General features: G+C 54.6%; 1 protein-coding gene across 1 annotated transcript in view; it reads left to right on the plus strand.

Moving 5' to 3' along the window:
• The window catches only part of JPH3 (junctophilin 3), a 50,898-nt gene that overhangs the window by 15,005 nt on the left and 14,127 nt on the right, over positions 1 to 21,766 (plus strand). The window contains exons 2-3 of the mRNA XM_031505897.2: positions 1,128 to 1,905; positions 16,751 to 16,875. Coding sequence (XP_031361757.1) covers positions 1,128 to 1,905; positions 16,751 to 16,875 — 903 coding nt within the window. The remainder of the gene's footprint in view (positions 1 to 1,127; positions 1,906 to 16,750; positions 16,876 to 21,766) is intronic.

Raw genomic sequence — 21,766 nt, forward strand, 5'->3', positions numbered from 1 at the left:
CATCCCAGCTCCTCACATCCCGGGGCTGGCACTGCTCACAGCATTCCAGCAGCTCCAGGGCCCGGCTCGGAGCCATCCTCGGGCTCCTCGGTCTGCCCCAGGAGGGCTCACAGTGGATCACTGCATCTCGAGTTGTTCTGGAGAAGATTAAGCCGACCTAAGAATAAAAGAAGCCCTGCAGTTCAATGGGCTGGGATAAGGCGTGGAATTGTGCCAACCTCCGAGCTCCAGGAGGGGATGGGATTAGGAGCCCTGAGCAGATTACCACCCAACCCGTAGTTCGGTCCACGGGGAGGGTGCTGAGGTCCAGATGGGTGGGTGGGCTCCTTGTCCCCCCATTCCCAGTGCCATGGTGGAGCCCTGTGTGTGTTTTGTGCCACCACCAACCAGTTAAAAATCTCCAGGAAGTTCCCACGCAAATGTAGGAGCTCCAACAGGGGCACAATTCCAAGGGGAATATCCAAATGGATCTCTCCCCTTGAGGCCTTTATTTCTATAGCGCTGCTTCCTTCCCCAGCACACCGGATGAAGGCACTGTGTGCATAAATAAATGTATTGTTATACATTATCCGTGCACTGTGAGATGCCATCGCTGCCAGCAGCACGGAGTGTGCTCCTGGATAACCATTCCCCCACTCCACACCCCTGCTCCCTTCCCCTTCACGTTAGGGATTGATCCAAGGGGCACTTCCTTGATGCCTTGGATGGTTTCTAACACCGCCATGCTGCAGCTGGAGTGCAAGCCTGCAATCTGGAGTGGCGGCGGTGGAGTCACCATCCCTGGGTGTGGTTAACAAAGCCTGGATGTGGCACCGGGTGCCAGGGTTGAGTTGGGGTGTTTGGGCTGGGTTGGACTCGATGATCTTTAAGGTCTCTTCCAACTGCTGTGGCACCGGGTGCCAGGGTTGAGTTGGGGTGTTTGGGCTGGGTTGGACTCGATGATCTTTAAGGTCTCTTCCAACCTGGTCATTCTGTGAATTCTGTGACTCCAATCAATTTTCCCTCCACAACCTAACGTTGCAACCCTCATCCCGGAGATGGGACTGGGATTCCTTAGCTGCAAAGATCTCCCGGAGGAGTTTGCTGCCACGACCTCCCCTCCGTTTGCTTTTGTCTCCTCTCCGCAGGGACATACCAGGGCCAGTGGGTCGGAGGGATGCGCCAGGGTTACGGCGTCCGGCAGAGCGTTCCCTACGGCATGGCTGCGGTCATCAGGTCACCCCTGAGGACGTCCATCAACTCCCTGCGCAGCGAGCACACCAACGGCACGGCGCTGCACCCCGACGCCTCGCCCGCCGTGGCCGGCAGCCCGGCCGTGTCCCGCGGCGGCTTCGTCCTCATGGCCCACAGCGACGCCGAGATCCTCAAGAGCAAGAAGAAGGGAATCTTCCGGCGCTCGCTGCTGAGCGGGCTCAAGCTCCGCAAGTCCGAGTCCAAGAGCTCCTTGGCCAGCCAGCGGAGCAAGCAGAGCTCGTTCCGGAGCGAGGCCGGCATGAGCACGGTCAGTTCCACCGCCAGCGACATCAACTCCACCATCAGCCTGGGCGAGGGCGAGGCCGAGCTCTCGGTCATCGAAGACGACATCGACGCCACCACCACCGAGATCTACGTGGGCGAGTGGAAGAACGACAAGCGCTCGGGCTCGGGCGTGAGCCAGCGCTCGGACGGGCTCAAGTACGAGGGCGAGTGGGCCAACAACAAGCGCCACGGCTACGGCTGCATGACCTTCCCCGACGGCACCAAGGAGGAGGGCAAGTACAAGCAGAACATCCTGGTCAGCGGCAAGAGGAAGAACCTCATCCCGCTGCGCGCCAGCAAGATCCGGGAGAAGGTGGATCGGGCCGTGGAGGCGGCCGAGAGGGCGGCCACCATCGCCAAGCAGAAAGCGGAGATCGCGGCGTCCAGGTAAGGCGGTTCCTGCCCGTCCCGGTGTGTCTGAGCTGGGATCCCGCCCTGGGGATTTGGGAGTTTTTGTTGTGGCAGGGGTGTTGCTGGAGGATAGAGGCTCGTGGTGGATCTGCAGGTTGGTGCCACGTGGACCTCGCAGCAGCTTTGGGCTTGCCCAAGTTTTGGGGTGCTGCTCGAAACAGGGTGGATCCAAGCCCAGTTGTCCCTCTGGTAAATTCCCGGTGGGCTGGGGATGCACAACCTCCCCAGGTGAGGCAGGGAGGCCATGCAGGGTCACCAGAGCCACCTGGGCAGGGGGTGGTGGCACTTTGGTGGTGTCACAGGCTGAGCGCTGTCACTTCGAGAGTGCTGGGTTATTTATCCCATTTTTCCCTCTCCTTGTGGATAAGCAGGAGAGCTCCTGAGTTTGCCCAAATCCTCTGCCTCACTCACAGCCAAGAGGAACCATCCCAGGGCTGGCCTGTGCAGGGAGGATTCCCAGCTATTTCCATTCCCAAAAGGGGTTTTGAGTGGAAAACCGGTCAAATATGTGTCTTCAGCCCTGTGGAGGCTCTGCTGGAAAGCAGCAGATCTGGGTACCCTACAATGCCCTTTCTCCCTGTGCAGCCCTCATGAAACTGCTCAGAGATCCAGAGCTGGGATCTGCTGGAAACCAGCAGGAGGGAAGGGGAAAACGAGCCACGTCTAATTTAAGTTGAAATAAGGTCCCAGCTCAAAGCAGGGCCAGCTCAAGCACCCTGTAGCTGGCTCCCAAAAGGCACCTGGAGCTCTGTGCCTTGCAGGAAGCTCCCAGACCAGCGGTGAGGCGAGGAGGAAAAGCTCCTCTGGAGAATTCAGGGCTCTTTGTATCACATTTTGGGGTGGTTTATTAGAGCATGTCATTCCTTTCTGTTTTCTGAGCGAGGGCTATATTTAGCAGCCAGGCTGGGAAAAAGGGCTGGGGTTAGGGGAAAAACCCAGGTACCTCCTCAGCCTCCTGTGCTGGATTAATTGTTGGGTCTGGAATATTTGTATGCAGAGTCACACTTGAAATCTTTATCAGCACGTCTGCCAAGGGCTTATCTGCAATATGAATGAGCCTCCTGGGCCTGCTTTGGGAGCACATTTGGGCTTGATGATGTTTTCGAGCTGATGGTTGGGAAAAAAAAATCAAAAATCTCACTAGAATGGCAGGTAGGAAGCAGATTGCAGAGGAGTGGGAAGGCCAGATCTTTTCCTGTGGTCTGGGGATGGTTGGGAATGCCTCGAAAGGCTGCAGAACTGGAAATGTGGAGCTCCAGTGTGCTGTGGGATGGATCCTGGGAATGTGGAGCTCCAGTGTGCTGTGGGATGGATCCTGGGAATGTGGAGCTCCAATGTTCTGTGGGTTGGATCCTGGGAATGTGGAGCTCCAATGTGCTGTGGGATGAATCCTGGGAATGTGGAGCTCCAATGTTCTGTGGGTTGGATCCTGGGAATGTGGAGCTCCAGTGTGCTGTGGGATGGATCCTGGGAATGTGGAGCTCCAGTGTGCTGTGGGATGAATCCTGGGAATGTGGAGCTCCAGTGTGCCGTGGGATGGATCCTGGGAATGTGGAGCTCCAGTGTGCCGTGGGATGGATCCTGGGAATGTGGAGCCCCAGTGTGTTGTGGGATGGATCCTGGGAATGTGGAGCTCCAATGTGCTGTGGGATGGATCCTGGGAATGTGGAGCTCCAGTGTGCCGTGGGATGGATCCTGGGAATGTGGAGCTCCAGTGTGCTGTTGGAAATGTGGAGCTCCAGTCTGCCATGGGATGCTGGGTCTGAGCACCTGAGCATCCTCAATCCCCCAGTGGTGATGATCCTGGAACACCATGAGAGTGGGATTGCTAGAAATGCTTAATGAGCTCTTGACATGTAATATTCACCTCTAATTATGGGAGAGAAGAGGAAGAAATCAAGTCAGGAATGGCAGTTGTGAACACCTCCCTGCCCTGCACTGACTGGGTGGTCCAGGGCTCTGCTGGGGAGTGGAGGGTGGAGGATGGAGAGCTGGAGCTGGATGGGATTAGGTGGGTCCAGGGAAGGATTCCTTCCCAATATCCCATGTAAATCTCTGCTCTTTTACCTTAAACCGCTTTGTCTGAAACCTCCAATCCCTCAGCTCGAGCTCTCCCCCCTCCTGAGGGTTTTGGCAGAGTCCCTGAGCCTGCAGAACCAGAGCAGAGCAAGGTTTTACATACTGAGATCCAGCTGGAAAAGCTTTCTTATTAATCTTAGTCGGATTTAATTTTAAAGCTTCCTAATGAAGGAACCCTCCCCTGCAGTGCCCACACCAAACTGCATCATCCAAAGGCCACAAAGCAGAACTGGGGGAGAACCCTGGTGCTCATTCCCAAGGTTTTGGGGCTCAGGGGTGGAACATCCCCCCTCTAATGCCAACATAAACTCCAATTTCCCGGCGTGGCTCTGTGTGTGTGTGTATTCTTTTCTGTCTGATCATACTGAGTTCACTCTGCAGCCTTTCCCTTGGTGGGGGAAAAAAAAAAAAAAATATGTGCCCACCCACGGCTTTCATTAAATTTGTAAGAATTCAGTATTTTTGAAAACTCTGCCGCTCTGTCAGATTTGGTTGGAATTGGCCAACACGTTCAAAAGTTATTAGTGTGGGAGTGATGGCATATAGATATATAAACAGCACAATCACAGGAGTGAGCCCCATTTCCTGAGGAAAGTAGGCTAAAAACACAGCGTGCTGGAGACAAGTAAATTGCTTTCCTAAAGTTGCTGGAGCCTGAGTAGAGCACAGTGATATCTGCACGTTTGAGGGATTTCTTTTAGGGTCAAGAGGAGATTCTCTTAAATTTTCTTTGCTGTGATTTAAGTGGGAGAACGCACAATTCCCTCTGATTCTCTGGAATTGTTCAGGTGAAGTGAGCAAGGAGGAAGGGATGTGAATGAGGGTGAGGAACTCCTGCTGATGGCAGCTGGCCCATCCCTGGAAGGGCTCAAGGCCAGGAGAAAGTTTGGAAGGGGAAGGGAAGGGGTCCCTGCCCGTGGCAGGGGTGGGACTGGATGAACTTTAAGATCCCTTCCAACCCAAATCTTTCCATGATTCCATGACCAGGGGGAGACAAAGAGGGAATTCTTTCCCAGCTTGTTTAAAGGGAATGTTGAGGGTGTTCTCTGAGTGCTCTGGGAGATCTTCATTCCCTCTGAAATCAGTGCTCTGGTCAGGACAGCAGGGACAAACAAATCCCTCTGAAATCAGCCCAGAGGCAGCACTCTTTCTGCTGCACCCTGGAAGGATGAAGGATGCACTGGACACCCCAAGTCCTGTCTCATTAGTGCTAATTGACACCTCAGGCAAATTCTCTGTAGGCTCTGGTGTGCCATTATCCTCGAAAATAAAATATCCAGGCAACAAAGGTGGGCCAGGGAGCTCAGCCCAGCTGCTGGTTTTTGGCACAGCCAAAAAACCCATCTGCTGGGGGATGGGTGCACAGGGGGAGATCAGGGGTGACTCCAGCTCTCCGGGGTGGCTGATGGCAGTTCTAAAGCAGAGCTGGCAGACCCTCCATCTCTCCAGGGTTTCCTCTTGCTTCCACAGTTTGGAATGAGTGGCTGGGCTGGCTATGGAAGGAGGGACTCACATGGATGAGTCCCGGGGATGGGTGGCATGTGGCAAACACTTCACTCCTCTCCAGCTTGGGGATCTGCTGCCCAGCACCTTAAATAAGAATTCCTGGGAGCAGCCTGGCTCCCAGAGGGAATGCTGCTCCCAGGTCACTCCTAAGTAAAGCTCTCCCTGGCATAATTATAGCCGAGCCTTGCACCGACCAGGAGAAAAATATAATTAAAGCTCCACGGTCTCAGGAGGAGCTGGGCCACAAATTAGCACAGTGAAAAGGGAAACTGGAGGGAAATAGGAAAAGGAAGGAAATAAAGCCATCCTGGCAGTGAGGAGGGGAGGAGGGGGATGTTTGGACTCGCCCTGGATGCTCCCTCAGGATGCTGCAGCCAGGGCTGACGTCAGGCAGGAAAAGCCCCCGAGAGCCGAGCAGCAAAGTGCAGGAGGTTCTTAGAGCCAAGCAGGTATTTTCTTGAGAAAAATGGAAAGAAAGGCAGCTCGGGCCAAGACAGAGAAAAGCAAAGCTGCTGCAGCCGTGCTCCGAGAGTGGTGCTAATGTCCCCACCGGGTAGTGCTGCTGCTTAATGCTCTGCCAGGCCTGAGCCCGCAGCCCTGCCATTGTCTGGGCTGCCTTTGATTTCGGGTTCTTGCTGCTGCTGCTGCTTTTTGGGTGCCTGGGGGTGCTGGCTGCTGACCCTAATCCTGCCTCGTGCCACCCCAAGGGCTCCTGCTGCGGATGGAGAGGGAAAAGGAGGAGGAGGAGGAGGAGAGGTGGGGGTTAAGGGCCCCCAAAGGGTTTTTTGTGTCCCCCTCCTTGGGTCAGGACAGCAGGGACAAACAGAGCCGGGATGGGGCAGAGCTGAGCTGGCTGCAGGACGGGCTGAGCTGGTGCCCAGGCGGGGCAGGGTCTCTCACCAGCCCCTCTCTGGGCAGCTTTGGCTCCAGGGGGGATTCCTCTGCTCGTGGCCCTCTGCAGAAGGGCTGCTGGTCCCTGCTGGAGCTTGGGGTTTGCAGGAGTCACCTCAGCCCATGGGCTCGGCACTGATGGGGTCACTGAGGGCATCACCTGGAGCCCACCAGGACGTGTGGGGTGAATGTTCTCCTTCCATCCCTTCCCGGGCTCTCCATCCTTTCCATTCCCAGCTAAAACATCCCGTGTCCATGGCCCAGGTGTGTGGCAAACATCCTTGAAACCATTCCCAAAACCATTCCCTACCAAAACATCCCGTATCCATGGCTCAGGTGTGTGACAAACATCCCTGAAACCATTCCCTACCAAAACATCCCGTGTCCATGGCCCAGGTGTGTGACAAACATTGCCAAAACCATTCCCAAATCCATTCCCAGCCAAACATTCCCAAAACCATTCCCTACCAAAACATCCCGTATCCATGGCTCAGGTGTGTGGCAAACATCCCTGAAACCATTCCCTACCAAAACATCCCGTGTCCATGGCTCATGTGTGACAAACATCCCTGAAACCATTCCCAACCAACATATCCCATATCCACGGCCCAGGTGTGTGACAAACATCCCTGAAACCATTCCCAAAACCATTCCCAGGGTTCTGGGCGCTGCCAGCCCCTCGTGCTCTCGCTGTCCCCGCTGGCTCTGTCCCCTCCCCGCCAGCAGAGCTGTCCCAAACCCCCGTGCCCTGTGCGGGGACAGTCCCGATCCAGCCCTTCCCGGAGGGCAGCGGGGCCATCCCAGCGCCCGGAGATCCCCAGGAGCTCCTCCTGCCCGGCACAAAGTGACGCAATGGAGCCTCTTCCCCTTCTTTGGGTGGGGCAGCCCTTCATCCCTCGGGAGGGGAAGCAAAATACACCAAAAACAGCAACACAAACCCAGCCTTCCCTTTCTGCTGCTTTCCCTTTCCTTTTCTGCTGCTTTTTCTTTCCCTTTCTGCTGCTTTCCCTTTCCCTTTCTGCTTCTTTTCCTTTCCCTTTCCCTTTCTGCTTCTTTTCCTTTCCCTTTCCTTTTCTGCTGCTTTTTCTTTCCCTTTCCCTTTCTGCTGCTTTCCCTTTCCCTTTCTGCTTCTTTTCCTTTCCCTTTCTGCTGCTTTTTCTTTCCCTTTCCCTTTCTGCTCCTTTCCCTTTCTGCTCCTTTCCCTTTCCCTTTCCCTTTCCCTTTCCCTTTCCCTTTCCCTTTTCCTTTCCCTTTCTGCTCCTTTTCCTTTTCCTTTCCCTTTCTGCTCTTTTTCCTTTCCCTTTCTGCTGCTTTTTCTTTCCCTTTCCCTTTCCCTTTCCCTTTCCCTTTCCCTTTCCCTTTCCCTTTCCCTTTCCCTTTCCCTTTCCCTTTCCCTTTCCCTTTCCCTTTCCCTTTCCCTTTCTGCTGCTCTTCCTGCTCAGCGAAGCTGCAGCTCTGCTTTTCCCTGGGATTTTGGGCAGGGAAGGAGAGATCCCTCCCCTGGCTGCCCCTCTCCATCCTCATCCTCACCCTCCCGGGGCTGGGGAGGCTGCTGGGACACCCAGTCCCTCCTGCCGTGTCCCAGGGATGCTGCATCCCAAAATTTGAGGTGGAGAAGGACCCAGGGGAAGGGCTGGGCTCTCTCTGCTGCTTTCCCAGCTCCGTGCTTTTTTTCTTCTCCCAACTCCCATTTGGGGTTTCCTGGTTGCTCCCACCTTCTTCCCTTCAGCAACATCCCCATCCTTGTCCCACCCCACACCCTTTCCTCCCCAGGCAGAGGCAAAATTCATGTCAGGAGCACAACCAAGAGGCAAACACAGAGCTGAGCCAAATTATTCAGTGCTTTCCTTGCTGGTTTTCCTTTCCCCTGAGTTTGGGATGCTGGGGAGGGCACAGGGAATGGGCTGGGGTGTTCCAGGCTCTCCATGCTCCTGCAGTTGGTTTGAAAAGCTCCAAGCACTGAGGTTTCTGTCACCTCCTCCCCACAGGACAAATGACAAAGCTGTCCTGGCTTCCCAATCCAGGAAATTAAAGGATTTGACTGTAGACCCTGCTAAGCAAATTTCCCCCCTGGAAATCCCAGGGGGATTTAACCCAGGAGCCTGTTCCAAATAACCAGGAGCCCATTCCCAAGAACCAGGGACCCATTCCCAAGGACCAGGACCCCATTCCCAAGGACCAGGAGCCCATTCCAAGGACCAGGAGCCCATTCCCAAGGGCCAGGAGCCCATTCCCAAGAACCAGGAGCCCATTCCCAAGGGCCAGGAGCCCATTCCCAAGAACCAGGAGCCCATTCCCAAGGGCCAGGAGCCCTTTCCAATATCCAGGAGCCCATTTCCAATAACCAGGAGCTCCTTCAAGGACCAGGAGCCTCTTCCCAAGGATCAGGAACCCATTCCAAGGACCAGGAGCCCATTCCCAAGGACCAGGAGCCCATTCCCAAGGACCAGGAGCCCCTTTCCAAGAACCAGGAGCCCCTTTCCAAGAACCAGGAGCCCATTCCCAAGGGCCAGGCCAGGGTGCAGTGGGGCTGAGCAGGGACCCAGCAGCTCAGGGACAGCTTGAGAAGCCTCAGGAAAAGTGGGATTTTGGGGGGTGCAGCTGATTTTGGGGCTCAAACCCCCATGCAGGCAGCGGGCATGAGGGAGGTGGCTCGTCCTGGGTGGGCTCTGAAGTTTGGGGCAGGCAGGAGAGGCTCGTTGCTGTGGAAACAGGGAGGGTGTCCTGGTTTTCTCCCTGCAGACATCAGGGCTGGGGCCACCACTTGCCCCACAAAGGGGTGACAGACCCTGGAGGCACCTCCAGCCCCTCTCCCTCCTGCCTGAACCCACCAGGGCTGGGCTAGTGAGGGGGATTGGGCGATTTGTGCCCAGTCTGGAGAGAGGCCAGACCTCCGTGGGGACAGTGGCCTCACAGCCACCCTTTCCCAAGGCAAATCCTGGTGTTTTCGCTCACCTGCCTCCTGCAGAGCTCCGTTCCAAGATGGAACAGATGGCCAGGGATGAGGCTTCCTGTCCAGATGTTGATTTTCTGGCCAGCTGTGGATAACGCCCAGGGCATCATCTCCCTGCACAGCCCATCAGCTCTGTCCTTGCTGGGGCACAAAGTTAAAAGGAAGGGAAATCCTGGGAGGGAAATGCAGGAATCTGCCTGGCCCTGCTCATTCCATGTGCTCCTTGGGCAGGGAGATGCTGGGAGCATCCTGGGGCCAGATGTGCCTCTGGGTACCAGCTCCACCTGGCCCAGCCTTCCAAACTCGATGGATTTGGATTTTCCTGGCATTTTTTGTTTAGCAAAAGCCAAGATAAAATAAAGGAATCCTTTTTGGGATGGTGGGAATAAGGTGAGCTGGAGACAATCCTGGCGTTTGATGCTCTCATCTTTCTCCTCTGGGAATGACCCAGCTCAGGGATGTGGTTTGAGCTGTTGCTCCCAGAATTTTGGGGATATGGCCCATCCTTATCCTGCTGAGACTTTGGACTTTTCCACTTTGTGAATTCAGTTCTCCAGCAAAACTCCTTTTGGCCACTCCAAGGCAAGGCACAGGACACAAGGACACTGCAGGGGATGATTTTTCTTCCCCTTTACTTGCATTTAAAAATGGAATTTCAGTGTAAAATGGCAAAAGGTTCCTCAGTGAGTTCGCTCCCCATTTGTAACTCCAAAAAAGTAAAGGTGGGGAAGGCTCTGGCACAGGGGCCTGGAGCAGGGAGCTGAACAGGACCTGGCTCCAGCCCTGCCCCCATGATTTTGGGACACCTCGAGCATCCTGTGTCCCACTGCCCACGAGCTCTCCCAGCTGCTTTGGGAATGATTTCCCCCCTAAGGTGACATTTCCTGCTCTAAAACTACAGGAAATTTGGATTTTGGCCTCTTGAGCACAACATTTCCAGTGCTTCTCTCTGATTTGCTTTCTTGGGCAGCCACAAACACATCAAGGGGATTTTTTTTTCCCCTCAGGATGAAAGGGTTTGAGTGTTTATTTTCCCTTAATTCTCTTGAGATGTGACTTCCAGAGCCATTTTTTCGGGGCGTGCCATCACCATTCCACCCATCCCGTGCCATCCCAGCCTCTCCCAACCTTTTCTCCTGCTAGCAGGAGCTTTCCTGCTCCTCCCCAGAGCCCAGGGGTGATCCATCCATGCTCCCATCCCAAAATCTCCATCTGGAGCTGCCGAGTTTGGCTCTCTCTTTGCTATGCACAGCACCTGCTCCTTGTCTGGCTGCAAGGAGCCCCAGCAGACCTTCGGGGCTGCGTTACATCATGTCAGAGGTCACATCAAGCAGCTTTTTTTCCCCTTAATTAAGAATTCCAACCATGGGAGGGGGAGAAAAACAGAGCGGGCTGGGAAAAATGCCTGAGCCGAGCAGGTAAATGGGAATTTCTCCGCAGACAGCTAATTGGTGTGTCTAATATTCCACCCCCTGAGGTGCTGCTGCCTGCACAAATCACTCAGGGCGAGCCTGCTGCAATAACAGGGAAGCCGCCAGAGCTGTGGGAAGAGCCAGGCTGGAATTGGGAGCGGGTTTTATCGGGGCAATAAACGCCAGATAGGGGAAATAACAAACAGGTTAGATAGGGGAAACAACAAACAGGATAGGGGAAATAACAAAAAGGTTAGATAGGAGAAATAACAAACAGGTTAGATAGGGGAAATAACAAACAGGTTTTGTTAATCACTGCCACCAGCTCCCCGTTCCCTCGGGGCCGTGTCTAGACAGGGCCTGGCTCCGGGCTGGGCTCATCCCGAGCCCCGCAGAGACGGGAAGCGGGATGAGGGATGCGGGATGAGGGATGAGGGATTTGGGATGAGGGATGAGGGATGAGGGATGAGGGATTCAGGATGCAGGATGCAGGAGAAACCCCTGGAACAGGAAAGGGAGGCAAGGATGGGCACCGCAGCTGTGCCCTAAATCACAGAGGCTCCCGCAGAGGTGGAAACCAGACCGTCTGCAGTGGTTATTAATAATTCAGCCCCAATTTGTCCCATCCAGGAGAGCTCGAAGCCCGGCCAAGCCTCCCCTCCTGGCTGCCCGGAGCAGGCAGAGCCTCCCGGGGCTGCTGCAGGCTGGCAGGGCTCCGGGAGATGGGATTGCCTGTCCTGCCCCATCCCATCTCCTCAGCAGAGCTGCTCCAGCATCCCGGGGCTGGGACTGGCAGCGATCCCCAGGGACCGGTGCTTTGTGCTCCTCGGGGGATGCAATCAGGGCCACAGGACTGGAAAACAACCCCCGAGGAGCCCACACAGCCGAGGCATTCCCGCTGGGGAGGCTGCACCGAAAATCTCCTTTTTCTCCTTCATCCCTTTCCCAGGACAAGGTGCATCCCAAGGCTTTCCCGACCCCGGGGGTTTGGATGAGCGAGTTTAAACGCCCTGCAAGTGCTCTCTCTGAATTTTTCCTGAAGTATTTCCTTGCAGCTGGCGTGTCTTTTAATTGAATTTTGCCGTTTGAAAAATACATGAAGCTCTGTAATGGAGGGAGAGAAAACATCCCCTCCTATAGGAAGATAAAGATGCATTTAAAGAGGGGAAAAAAACCATCCCCAAAGCTGCCTGATGAAGTATTGACCTGGAGACAAAGTGGATCAGATGGAGCCAGCCCGGCCCCTTAGGAAAACTTGAGGCTGTTCATTAGGGATGAGCTCACTGCCAGCTTAACTCCATCCTCACCACTCCCAGTGAAGCCTGTGGGAAACCTGCCAATTCCCAGATTTTCCATAAAAATTGGGACCACGGGGTCCTTTTATGGGGTGGAAAGGGTTTGGGACTCGTTGCAGCCTCGTGGTGCTCCTGTTGGAGTTGGGATAATGGGAGAGCTCTGGGATGGAGGAGGGCTGAGCCTCTCCATCCCTGCCCAGGATCCCAACAGTAAATCAGGAATTTCCTACTTCCCCCTGCCAGGCTTTGGGGTCAGGGAAGCGAGAATTTTGCTTGGAAAAGAACAGCCAGAGCTGCCCTGTGAATTTTGGGAAGCACACCTTCTTTCCCAGAAATCTTACCCATAGAATGCTTTTTAACATTCCCAATAATGTGGATTTCTCTCTGTGTTCAGCACAGAGCATGGGTTTGTTCAGTGCCTGGCTTTTATTGGAATGTATTTTCCATACAAAAACGCTGGAAAAATTAGGAATAAAGGTGGCAAATCCCTCTCCTGGATGGATTCAAACAACGGATGGAGAAAGACTCAGCAGTGATCCAGGTTTCTCCAGGTGCCATCCTGGCAATTCCAGGTGTCACATTCACAGCTCTGAAACCTTTCTGGGCTTCTCTAAACTCGCTCTAATTTCCAGCCTAATTTTAAAGCACTTTGTCCCACTTGTTCTCCTGCCAGAGCATTCCTGGAACCAAAACACCTCTCAAGCCTCACCTGGTTTGAATTTTCCTTCCTTCCTTCCTGAATCCCTGAGGATTTTGCTGGGAGTTCACCCATTTTTGGCTAAACCTGCCCCCAGCACCGGCTTTGCAGCAGAACCCTCGGATCCACTCCTCGCTCACTCCAAGCCAGCCCAGAGTCACTGCTGGAATTCCTAAAAAGCCAAGTTCTTCCTTGCAAATCAGTTGATTCCAGCTTCTTATAGATTAGCTGGAGCTGATAAACTTGGCATTAGGAAGCAGGCTCAGGTATTATCCCTTCCCCTCTCAGTTCCAGCCAAATCACAGGAGATCTGCAAGGATTTCTGGGAATCTGGTTGGTTGGGATTTTTCCCTGCCTCCTGCCAGCTCCCCTTGCCAGTTTGACCACTTGCCCGCTCATCCTGCGAGAAGAGTGAGTCAGCTTGGCAAAAAATTAATAAATGAAATATTCTGGGCCGGCCCCAGCAGTGTCTCTGCCCTGAGACCCAAAACGGGGGCTCAAAAGGCACAAACCATCCTGGCTTTCCCCCCTCTGGCTCTTCCCAATCCCAATCTTTGCCTGAACACCCTCCCCCAGCTCAGCTTGGATGGGGAAGTGCACTAAAATCCTGGAATTATGGGATGGTTTGGTTGGAAGGAGCTTCAAGCCCATCCCATTCCCCCCCTGCCACGGGCAGGGACACCTTCCACTCTCCCAGGCTCCTGGATTCATCCCAGGCTGGGGATGCTCGGAGGTGGGAGGAATTAAACAGCTCCTCTTGCATCACTCCATCCCCTCACGAGCCCACAGGAACAGGATGATCTTCAAGGTCCCTTCCAGCCCAAACCACCCCAAAATTCTGTTTTATGGGGAAGGCCCCAGCCTCATTGTCACCGTGGCCTCCAGTCTGGAGAAAAAGAAATTTATGGCAGCACTTAGGGAAGGAGGAGCAGAGTGATGAGATCAGGGCCCTGTCCATGTGTCAGGGAGGAAAAAACCCCACTTTTCCAGGGAAATTAACTCCAGGCAATTAAGTGGGAATTAAGATTTAGCACACGCCACGAGCAGCAGGCGTGGAGAAAGGCGACAGCTGGTAAATTTAGGCTGTGACAGAGTCATGCGAGCACTAACAGGATTACTGGCGTTTATTTGGGAATACTTATGGATTTTATTATGCAACGTATGGATCTCCATAATTCTGCTTTTCACTCCTGCCAGCGTCTCGGGGAGCTTTACAAACAATTAATCAGCAGCATTCCAGGGAATCCAGTGTGTCCTGTCAGCTTCAGGGAATCCAGTGTGTCCCTGTGCTCCAGGGAATCCAGTATTTCCATCCCTCCCCAAATGTATTTTGGATCAGAGGGGGCTCATTGATGGGATTGATTTTTGACCTTTTTTTAACCAAACCCCCAATTTACCTTTTTTTTTTTTTTAATTCCCTGCACTTCCCGGGCCGATCCTGGGAGTGATGGGATGAGCAGACCCAGAAGTCATTGGAGTGAGTTTCCCAGGGGTCAAAATCCATCCACCCCCCAGGAATGGTGATTTTAATCCATTTAGGTTGGAATATTTCCCTGGAAAAGGGTGGTCAGGCACTGGAACCACCCAGGGAGGGTTGGAGTGCATCTGGAGTTGTCCCAGCAATTCCTGGAGGTGGCACTCAGTGCTCTGGACAAGGTGGGGATGGGTCACAGGCTGGATTTGGTGACCCTGGAGCTCTCCTCCATCCTCAGTGATGCCGTGATCCGTGATCCTCCAGCGTCACCTCCTGCTCTGCCTCCACCCGAGCGCCCCAGCGCTGCTCCAGCCTCCTTCCCTGGCAGGCAGGGGGGATGAGTGGCTCCAGCCGCCTCTCCAGAGGGGCTGAGGGTGATCCTGGCTGCTGAGCATGATCCAGGAGCTCACAGGCGCTGTCAATCCCCACTGGGGCCAGCAGGGACCTGGGAAAGCGCTGCAGACAGGCAGGGACAGCCCCAGGCCTGGCAGCTCCCTGGCCAGGGCATCGATGGATGGAGGAGCTTCAAATCCACGTCCCTGAGAAGATCCCCTGCAAGATGGCAGAGGTGTAATGAGCTCAGAGAGGCAGAATCTGAATTTTAACCTCTGAGTTTTAACCTCTGAATTTTAACCTCTGAATCTTAACCTCTGAATTTTAACCTCCTTCAAATATCCACGTCCCTGAGAAGCTCCCTGGAAGATGCCAGAGGTGAAATGAGCTCGGAGAGGCAGAATCAGAATTTTAACCTCTGAGTTTTAACCTCTGAATTTTAACCTCCTTCAAATATCCACATCCCTGAGAAGCTCCCTGGAAGATGGCAGAGGTGTAAGGAGCTCGGAGGGGCAGAATCTGAATTTTAACCTCCTGGTGGCCCTGATGGTTTCATGCACAGGTTTGATGCCCCAGTGTTTCCCACAGAGCATGCTGGTACCAAAAATTTGGCTGAGAAGAGACTGGAGAGGGACTTTGACAGGGCATGGAGGGACAGGACAAGGGGGAATGGCTTGAAGCTGAAAAAGGGTGGATTTGGACGGGATATTGGGAAGAGATTCCCATTATCTGTGAGGGTGGCACGGGGTGCCCAGAGCAGCTGTGGCTGCCCCTGGATCCCTGGCAGGGCTGGAATAACCTGGATTAGTAGAAGCCGTCCCTGCCCACGGCAGGGGTTGGGATGAGATGGAATTTAAAGTATTTTCCAACCCAAACCATTCCATGATTCCATGAAAAACGGGAGCAGCCTGAACCTCCCCTCCCAGCAGTTTTCTCCAGCTCCTCCTTGGGGCATCCCTGCTCCTCCTCCAAGAGGGACACCTGGCAGGGAACGGGCTGTGCCACCTCTGTCCCCTCCTCTGACCCCAGCTGAGTGCTGGGCAGGGAGAGTGCTGCACTCCAGCTGGCTAAAAACCCATTTAAACCCAATTTTTGGGTGCATGAATCGCAGAGAACCCTCAGGACCTGCAGCAGCATCACCACAGCCCCACAACCACCTCCAATAACTCTGGAAAACAGCTCGGATTCGCTTCCAGGGTTACTCCAGAGCAGCCAATGGCTGGGAATAAAAAGCATTTATTAGAGCAAAGGGAGTGAGCACAGGTGACAGCAGAGCCACACTCACACCCTGTTCCCCAGCCCTGGCGATGCTTCCAACCAAAGCAGGCACATTCCTGGCCCTGTTTTCCATTTTTAGGAGCCTGTCAGAAATGGCACTCCCTCTCCACGCAGATGTCGAGAAATTAGAGGGAATTCAGAGAGAGGCAGGGAAAAAAAAAATGATTAAAGGAGATGGAGGGCCTGATTTTGGAGGGAAAAGAAATCAGTGGAGTTATTTATAACCCTGCCTGCACCGGGGTGGGAGCAGGAATTTTTGAAAGTGCCTGGATGGCTCGGATAAGGGGAAAAAAAGGGGCAAAGCATCCGGAGGATGCTCTCCAAGAAGCTGTAAATCCTGAGTGATGGGATGAAATGCCATCCAAAAAAAGCCTTTGGGGAATCATCAGTGAGAGCAGGGGACAGTTGTTGATCCAGAGGGAAAAAGTGCCCTGATCAAAATGTGTGAAGGGATGGTGGGGGCGGCTCCAGAGCCGAACCCCCCGCTCCTACCTCTGCTCCCAGGATTTATTTACATCCAGCATTTTATGCAAAACGCGGGGGTGGGCGTGGAAATGTTCTTTTTTTTTTTTCATCCCCCAAAAATTGGGTTTGGTTAAAAAACCAACCAAACCAGCTTGAAATCCAACCCTGTAGGCACAGAGAGGCTGCTGGGACGGGGTGGGAAATGGGATGGAGGGACCTTTTGGGGGAACAAATCTGAATTTCTTGGGTGATTCCCAGGTTGAGGAGCATCTCCTGAAGGTGTTGGAAAATCCCCCATTCCCCAGCCATGGCCAAGCTCTGCTGGCAGCTCTTCCCTCGCGGCCGAAGGGTTTTGGAGGAATCGGTGGGGGAGATGTGGGGTTCCCGAGGTGGGGAGGAGCTGCCTCACGGGGTGCTGCTGTCTCTGTTGCCTTGCAGGACCTCTCACTCCAGGGCCAAGGCGGAGGCGGCCGTGACGGCGGCGCAGAAAGCGCAGGAGGAAGCGCGGATCGCCAGGATCACTGCCAAAGAGTTCTCGCCTTCCTTCCAGCACAGGGAGAACGGTCAGTCCCCGCCAGGCCCTGCCCTCGCAGCCCTGCCCGCACCCCAAAAACCCCCAAATTCCCCTGGCTGGAGGCTCAGCCTGTGCCCGCAGCTCCCGGTCCCCTCCGGAGCTGCTGGAGGGGGAAAGCTCCGTGGAACACCGGGTTTTGGGAGATTTAGGGCAGGGCTGTCATTATCCAGCAGTTCCACCTTGGTCAGGGCTTTTTTTGCCTGGTATCTCCTGTTTGCTCCCAATTTTTTAGTTCAAAGCCTTTGGTGGTTGCACAGAAAGAGCCCAGCCAGGGCTCTGGATGCAAACACAGATGATCCCAGAGGTCATCACCGACTTTACACCCATGGCAGTTCCTGATTGCGGGGAAGGTTTGGATTCCTTTCCTTTCCTTTCCTTTCCTTTCCTTTCCTTTCCTTTCCTTTCCTTTCCTTTCCTTTCCTTTCCTTTCCTTTCCTTTCCTTTCCTTTCCTTTCCTTTCCTTTCCTTCCCTTCCCTTCCCTTCCCTTCCCTTCCCTTCCCTTCCCTTCCCTTCCCTTCCCTTCCCTTCCCTTCCCTTCCCTTCCCTTCCCTTCCCTTCCCTTCCCTTCCCTTCCCTTCCCTTCCCTTCCCTTCCCTTCCCTTCCCTTCCCTTCCCTTCCCTCTCTCCCTCCTTCCCTTTCTCATTTTCACCATTCCTTTCTCACATTTTCCCTCATTTTCACCATTCCTCGTTGCTTTCTCACATTTTTCCTCATTTTCACCATTCCTCGTTGCTTTCTCACACTTTTCCTCACCGAAGCCTCGGGGCGCTCGGAGCCGAAGCCGCGCCGGGGTCGGGTGGGTTCTGCAGCCGAGAAGAGTGGGACGCCCCAGGTGCCCCCAGCGATAATTAACATGGTAATTAACGCGCGCTGGGCTTCCCGAGAGGTCTCCCAGCCCCGAGCCCTGCTCAGGAGGCGGCTCTCGTTGTTCTCGCAGCTCAGCGAGGATTACTCGCATCACCGATCCGGCCTCGGGGACAAGGGACCATGGGCTCTGCTGGCCCAGCCCGGCCCTGTGCTCGCCCCGCCGAGCTCGGGGGCGGCCGGGGGCATCCCACGGCTCAGCTCTGGGGGCTGCAGCAGCCTGAGCCGGGCCACATCCCCAGCCAGAGCCGCCGGGAGCATCCCCTGCATCCCTGCATCTCCCGGAGGCTCAGCCGGGCTCATCCCTCCTCCTGCCCATCTGTACACGGCAGATCGGAGCTTCTCTCAGGGCTGCCTTCCCCCGAGGGCTTCTCCAGCCCTGAGATGTTCCTCGGCTCCATTTCCTCCTGCCAAGAGACTTTGCAGGTTTAAATCACCTCTTGGAAAGATATTTTTAGGCAATACATTTTTTACTAGCTCCTGGACGGGGCCGTGGCGCTTCACTCGCGCTGGGGTTTGTGCGCTCTGGCTGGGGGGGTTGTGTGAGCTGCGACAGGGGAGCAAGGAAGAAAGGAAGGCGGTTCTGCTTCGAGTGCATTAAAAAACCCACCACGGCATCCCAGATGTGCCGGGAGGGCTGGCAGCGCCTGCGGAGCCGCTCGGGCAGGTCGTGGGTGCGAGGGGCGGTGTCACCCCCGGAGCCCAGCTCAGCCTGGGGACAGCCGGGACAGGGATGGGGCAGCTGCCACCACACTGCGGGCATGGCAGGGCTCCGTGCCCACCGTGCACGGGACCCTGGGTGCTGCTGTGCCCTCCTTGGACAGGATGGGGGCTCGGTGTGCCCCCCATATTCAGAATTGTGGGTGCTGGCTGTGCCCCCCATATTCAGAATTGTGGGTGTTGGATTTGCCAGCCTCATTCAGAATTGTGGGTGTTGGATTTGCCACCCTCATTCAGGATTGTGGGTGCTGGCTGTGCCCCCCATATTCAGAATTGTGGGTGCTGGCTGTGCCCCCCATATTCAGAATTGTGGGTGCTGGATTTGCCACCCTCATTCAGAATTGTGGGTGCTGGGTGTGCCCTCCTTTGACAGGATTGTGGGTGTTGGCTGTGCCCCCCATATTCAGAATTGTGGGTGCTGGCTGTGCCCCCCATATTCAGAATTGTGGGTGCTGGCTGTGCCCCCCATATTCAGAATTGTGGGTGCTGGATGTGCCCCCCTCATTTAGGGTTTTGGGTGCTGGATGTGTCCCCTTATCACAGGATTTTGTGTGCTGGATTTGTCACCCTTGTACAGGATTGTGGGTTCTGGCTGTGCCCGTCATATTCAGATTGTGGGTGCTATCTGTGCCCCCATTATTTGGAATTGTGGGTGCTGGATTTGTCTCCCTATCACAGGATAGTGGGTGCTGGATTTGCCCATCATATTCAGAATTGTGGGTGCTGGATGTGCCTCCATTCCACGGGATTTTGGGTGCTGGATGTGCCACTCATATTCAGAACTGTGGGTGCTGGATTTGTCTGTTCCACAGGATCGTGGGTGCTGGATTTGTCACCCTTGTACACGATTTTGGGTGCTGGATGTGCCCCCCTCGTTCAGAATTGTGGGTTCTGGACATGCCCCCCTCGCTCAGGACCCTGGGTGCTGGCCGTGCTCCCTTGCAGGGTGCTGCAGGTCCCCAGTGCCACCCACGGCGTGCTGCGGTGGGTGCTGGGTGCCACCCACCCCCTGGGTGCTGGCTGTGCTCCCTTTCCACGGGGTGCTGGGTGCTGGATGTGTTCCTGGCAGGGAGGTGGGTGTGGGTACCACCCACCCGGCTCAGCGAGTGCCAGGGGCGCTGGGTGCCCCTTGGAGGGGTCTGTGGGTGCTGTGGGACACCACAGAGGGGTCTGTGCCCACCTCAGCATCACCCCTGGGCAGCTGCAGCTCCTGGAAGGTGAAAACAAAAATATCCCCGTTCCACATCCCGCATCACCATCTCACCCGTGGTTCCTGTGCCCGTCAGCCGTGGGCATCTCCAGGTGCCCATCAATCCCAATTCCTGCACACAGCAGGATCACCCAGGCTTGCCCGGTGTTGCAGAGCTGAGTCCCTCTGGAGACAGAGGCTCCCAAATCCCAAATCCCAAAGGTGCCTCCTCAGCTTTGCTCCGAAGCCTCGGCGGCCGGGCCGGGCCGCCTCCATGGCGCTGGAAATGCGCGTTTGGAGCTCCGCAGCCTCCCTCGCTCTCACAGCCCTTCTTCCAGGAACACCACGTGCCTTGGCACTAATTTTAGCTCGGGATAATTGTTGCACATCCTCGGGTGAGGAAAGGGCCCCGCTGCATCCGCGGAGTTCCTGCGCAAGGAAACTGCGGGGCTGGGGGGCAGCAGTGCCCCAGCTGTGCCCCAGATGTGCCCCAGCTGTGCCCCAGATGTGCCCCAGCACCCCCAGTCCTGCTCCTCCCACAGCCCCAACCCTCGGGGATTAATCCAGCACCTGCAGATTGGTGCTGGGGAAGGTTTGGGATGAGGAGAGGTGTCGGAATTGTCGGAATCTGAGGAATTGATGATTCCGAAATTGCAAAAAGTCTCTGTGTGTCAGCCCCCTGCCAAAGCAGAAGCCAGAATTGGTCTGTGCTGGTTTCCAGGTTGTTTATTCTGTTTATCTCTCACATGTTCTGCTGCCCTGCCCAGCTCTGTCCTGCAGGGCAGCGTGTGGGGCTCTGCCCTCAGTGGGATGTGACAAACATTAAATACCAGAAACTCCCTGGGCTGCATTTACAAGAACGTGCCAATATCTGTCACCTACGTTGGACAGTGTGTCCCCAGCCTGAACCAACAGAAAAATGCCAACACCACAGTGAGACATGGAGGGCATGAAGAAGGAGAAAAAGGACAAGGCACATCCAATTTCCTCCAGCTTGTCCCCTTTGGACCCCTCATCTAGAATCCTAAAATTTTACTTTTGCACCCGTGCCACACTTAATTATCACTTCAATCAAACCCTCAGAGCTGGTAATTCATCCTGTAAGATTGAAAACTCTTTTCCATGGCCAGAGATCACAGCCAGTGTCTCTGGGGGCTCTGTCCAGGGGGTTCCTGACCCCTGCCAGGGTCCCAGCCCTGCCAGGGCAGCCAGAGGGAAGCCCTGGATTCCCACAGATAGGAAGCTTGCAACAAACTGGAATTCCAGCAAAATCCCTGAACTGGGGAAGATAAAGCTCAAAAACCAGGGACACCCCAAACCTTGGGTGAGCCTGCTCCCACAGGTGGTTTCCCACCTTTCTCACATGAAATCTTTTATTCCCTCTGTGCCTCAGCCTCCCATTTGGGATCTTGGAAGGCTGCTGGGACAGGAACGACTGATAAAACAGCCCCAAAAATAATCTTTTTATCCCAGAGACAGATATTCTGCAGGAAAACAGAGAGGTGAGCTCCATCTTTCTCCTCCTCAGCAATTTGTCACCAATACCAGGATTTTTCAGGGGCCCTGGATAAAACCCAGGAGATTCAGTGTCCCACATACAAACAGGGGAAAAATGAAAGCTGGTCTATGTGAGTATCATCCCAGAAACTCGAGTCATTAGGAGACCATTTTCCATAAACTGCTTGGGTAGATTTCCAAGCTGGTTTTGTTACTATTTCCCTCCCTGCCAGTGCTCCAATGGGGACTCCAGCATTCCCTGTGTGTATCCCAACCCTGGCAGGGGTGAATGCACATCCCAGCAGCTCCCCGAAAAGATCCAAGAGAGAAAATTACTCAGCAGAAGTGGAGAGACCCGAGCAGGCGCTCCAGAGCATTTATTTTTCATTTGTAAGCGATGGCATGAAAATTGAGCTCTCCCTTCTCAAGACTCGTTTCTTGTCTCACCGTAGCAATCACAATTAGATGCATTTCAGGGGCATTAGGCACTTAATATATTTATCAAATTATTCACCTAATTTAGCACGGCTTTAGCTGGGAACGACTGGAGAGGGGAAAAGGAGAATTAACCACTCTTATCTCGCTGGGAATCGTTCGGTGTTTCATCC

The sequence above is a fragment of the Lonchura striata genome, chromosome 13 (genome assembly GCF_046129695.1).
Source record: "Lonchura striata isolate bLonStr1 chromosome 13, bLonStr1.mat, whole genome shotgun sequence".
NCBI lineage: Eukaryota > Metazoa > Chordata > Aves > Passeriformes > Estrildidae > Lonchura > Lonchura striata.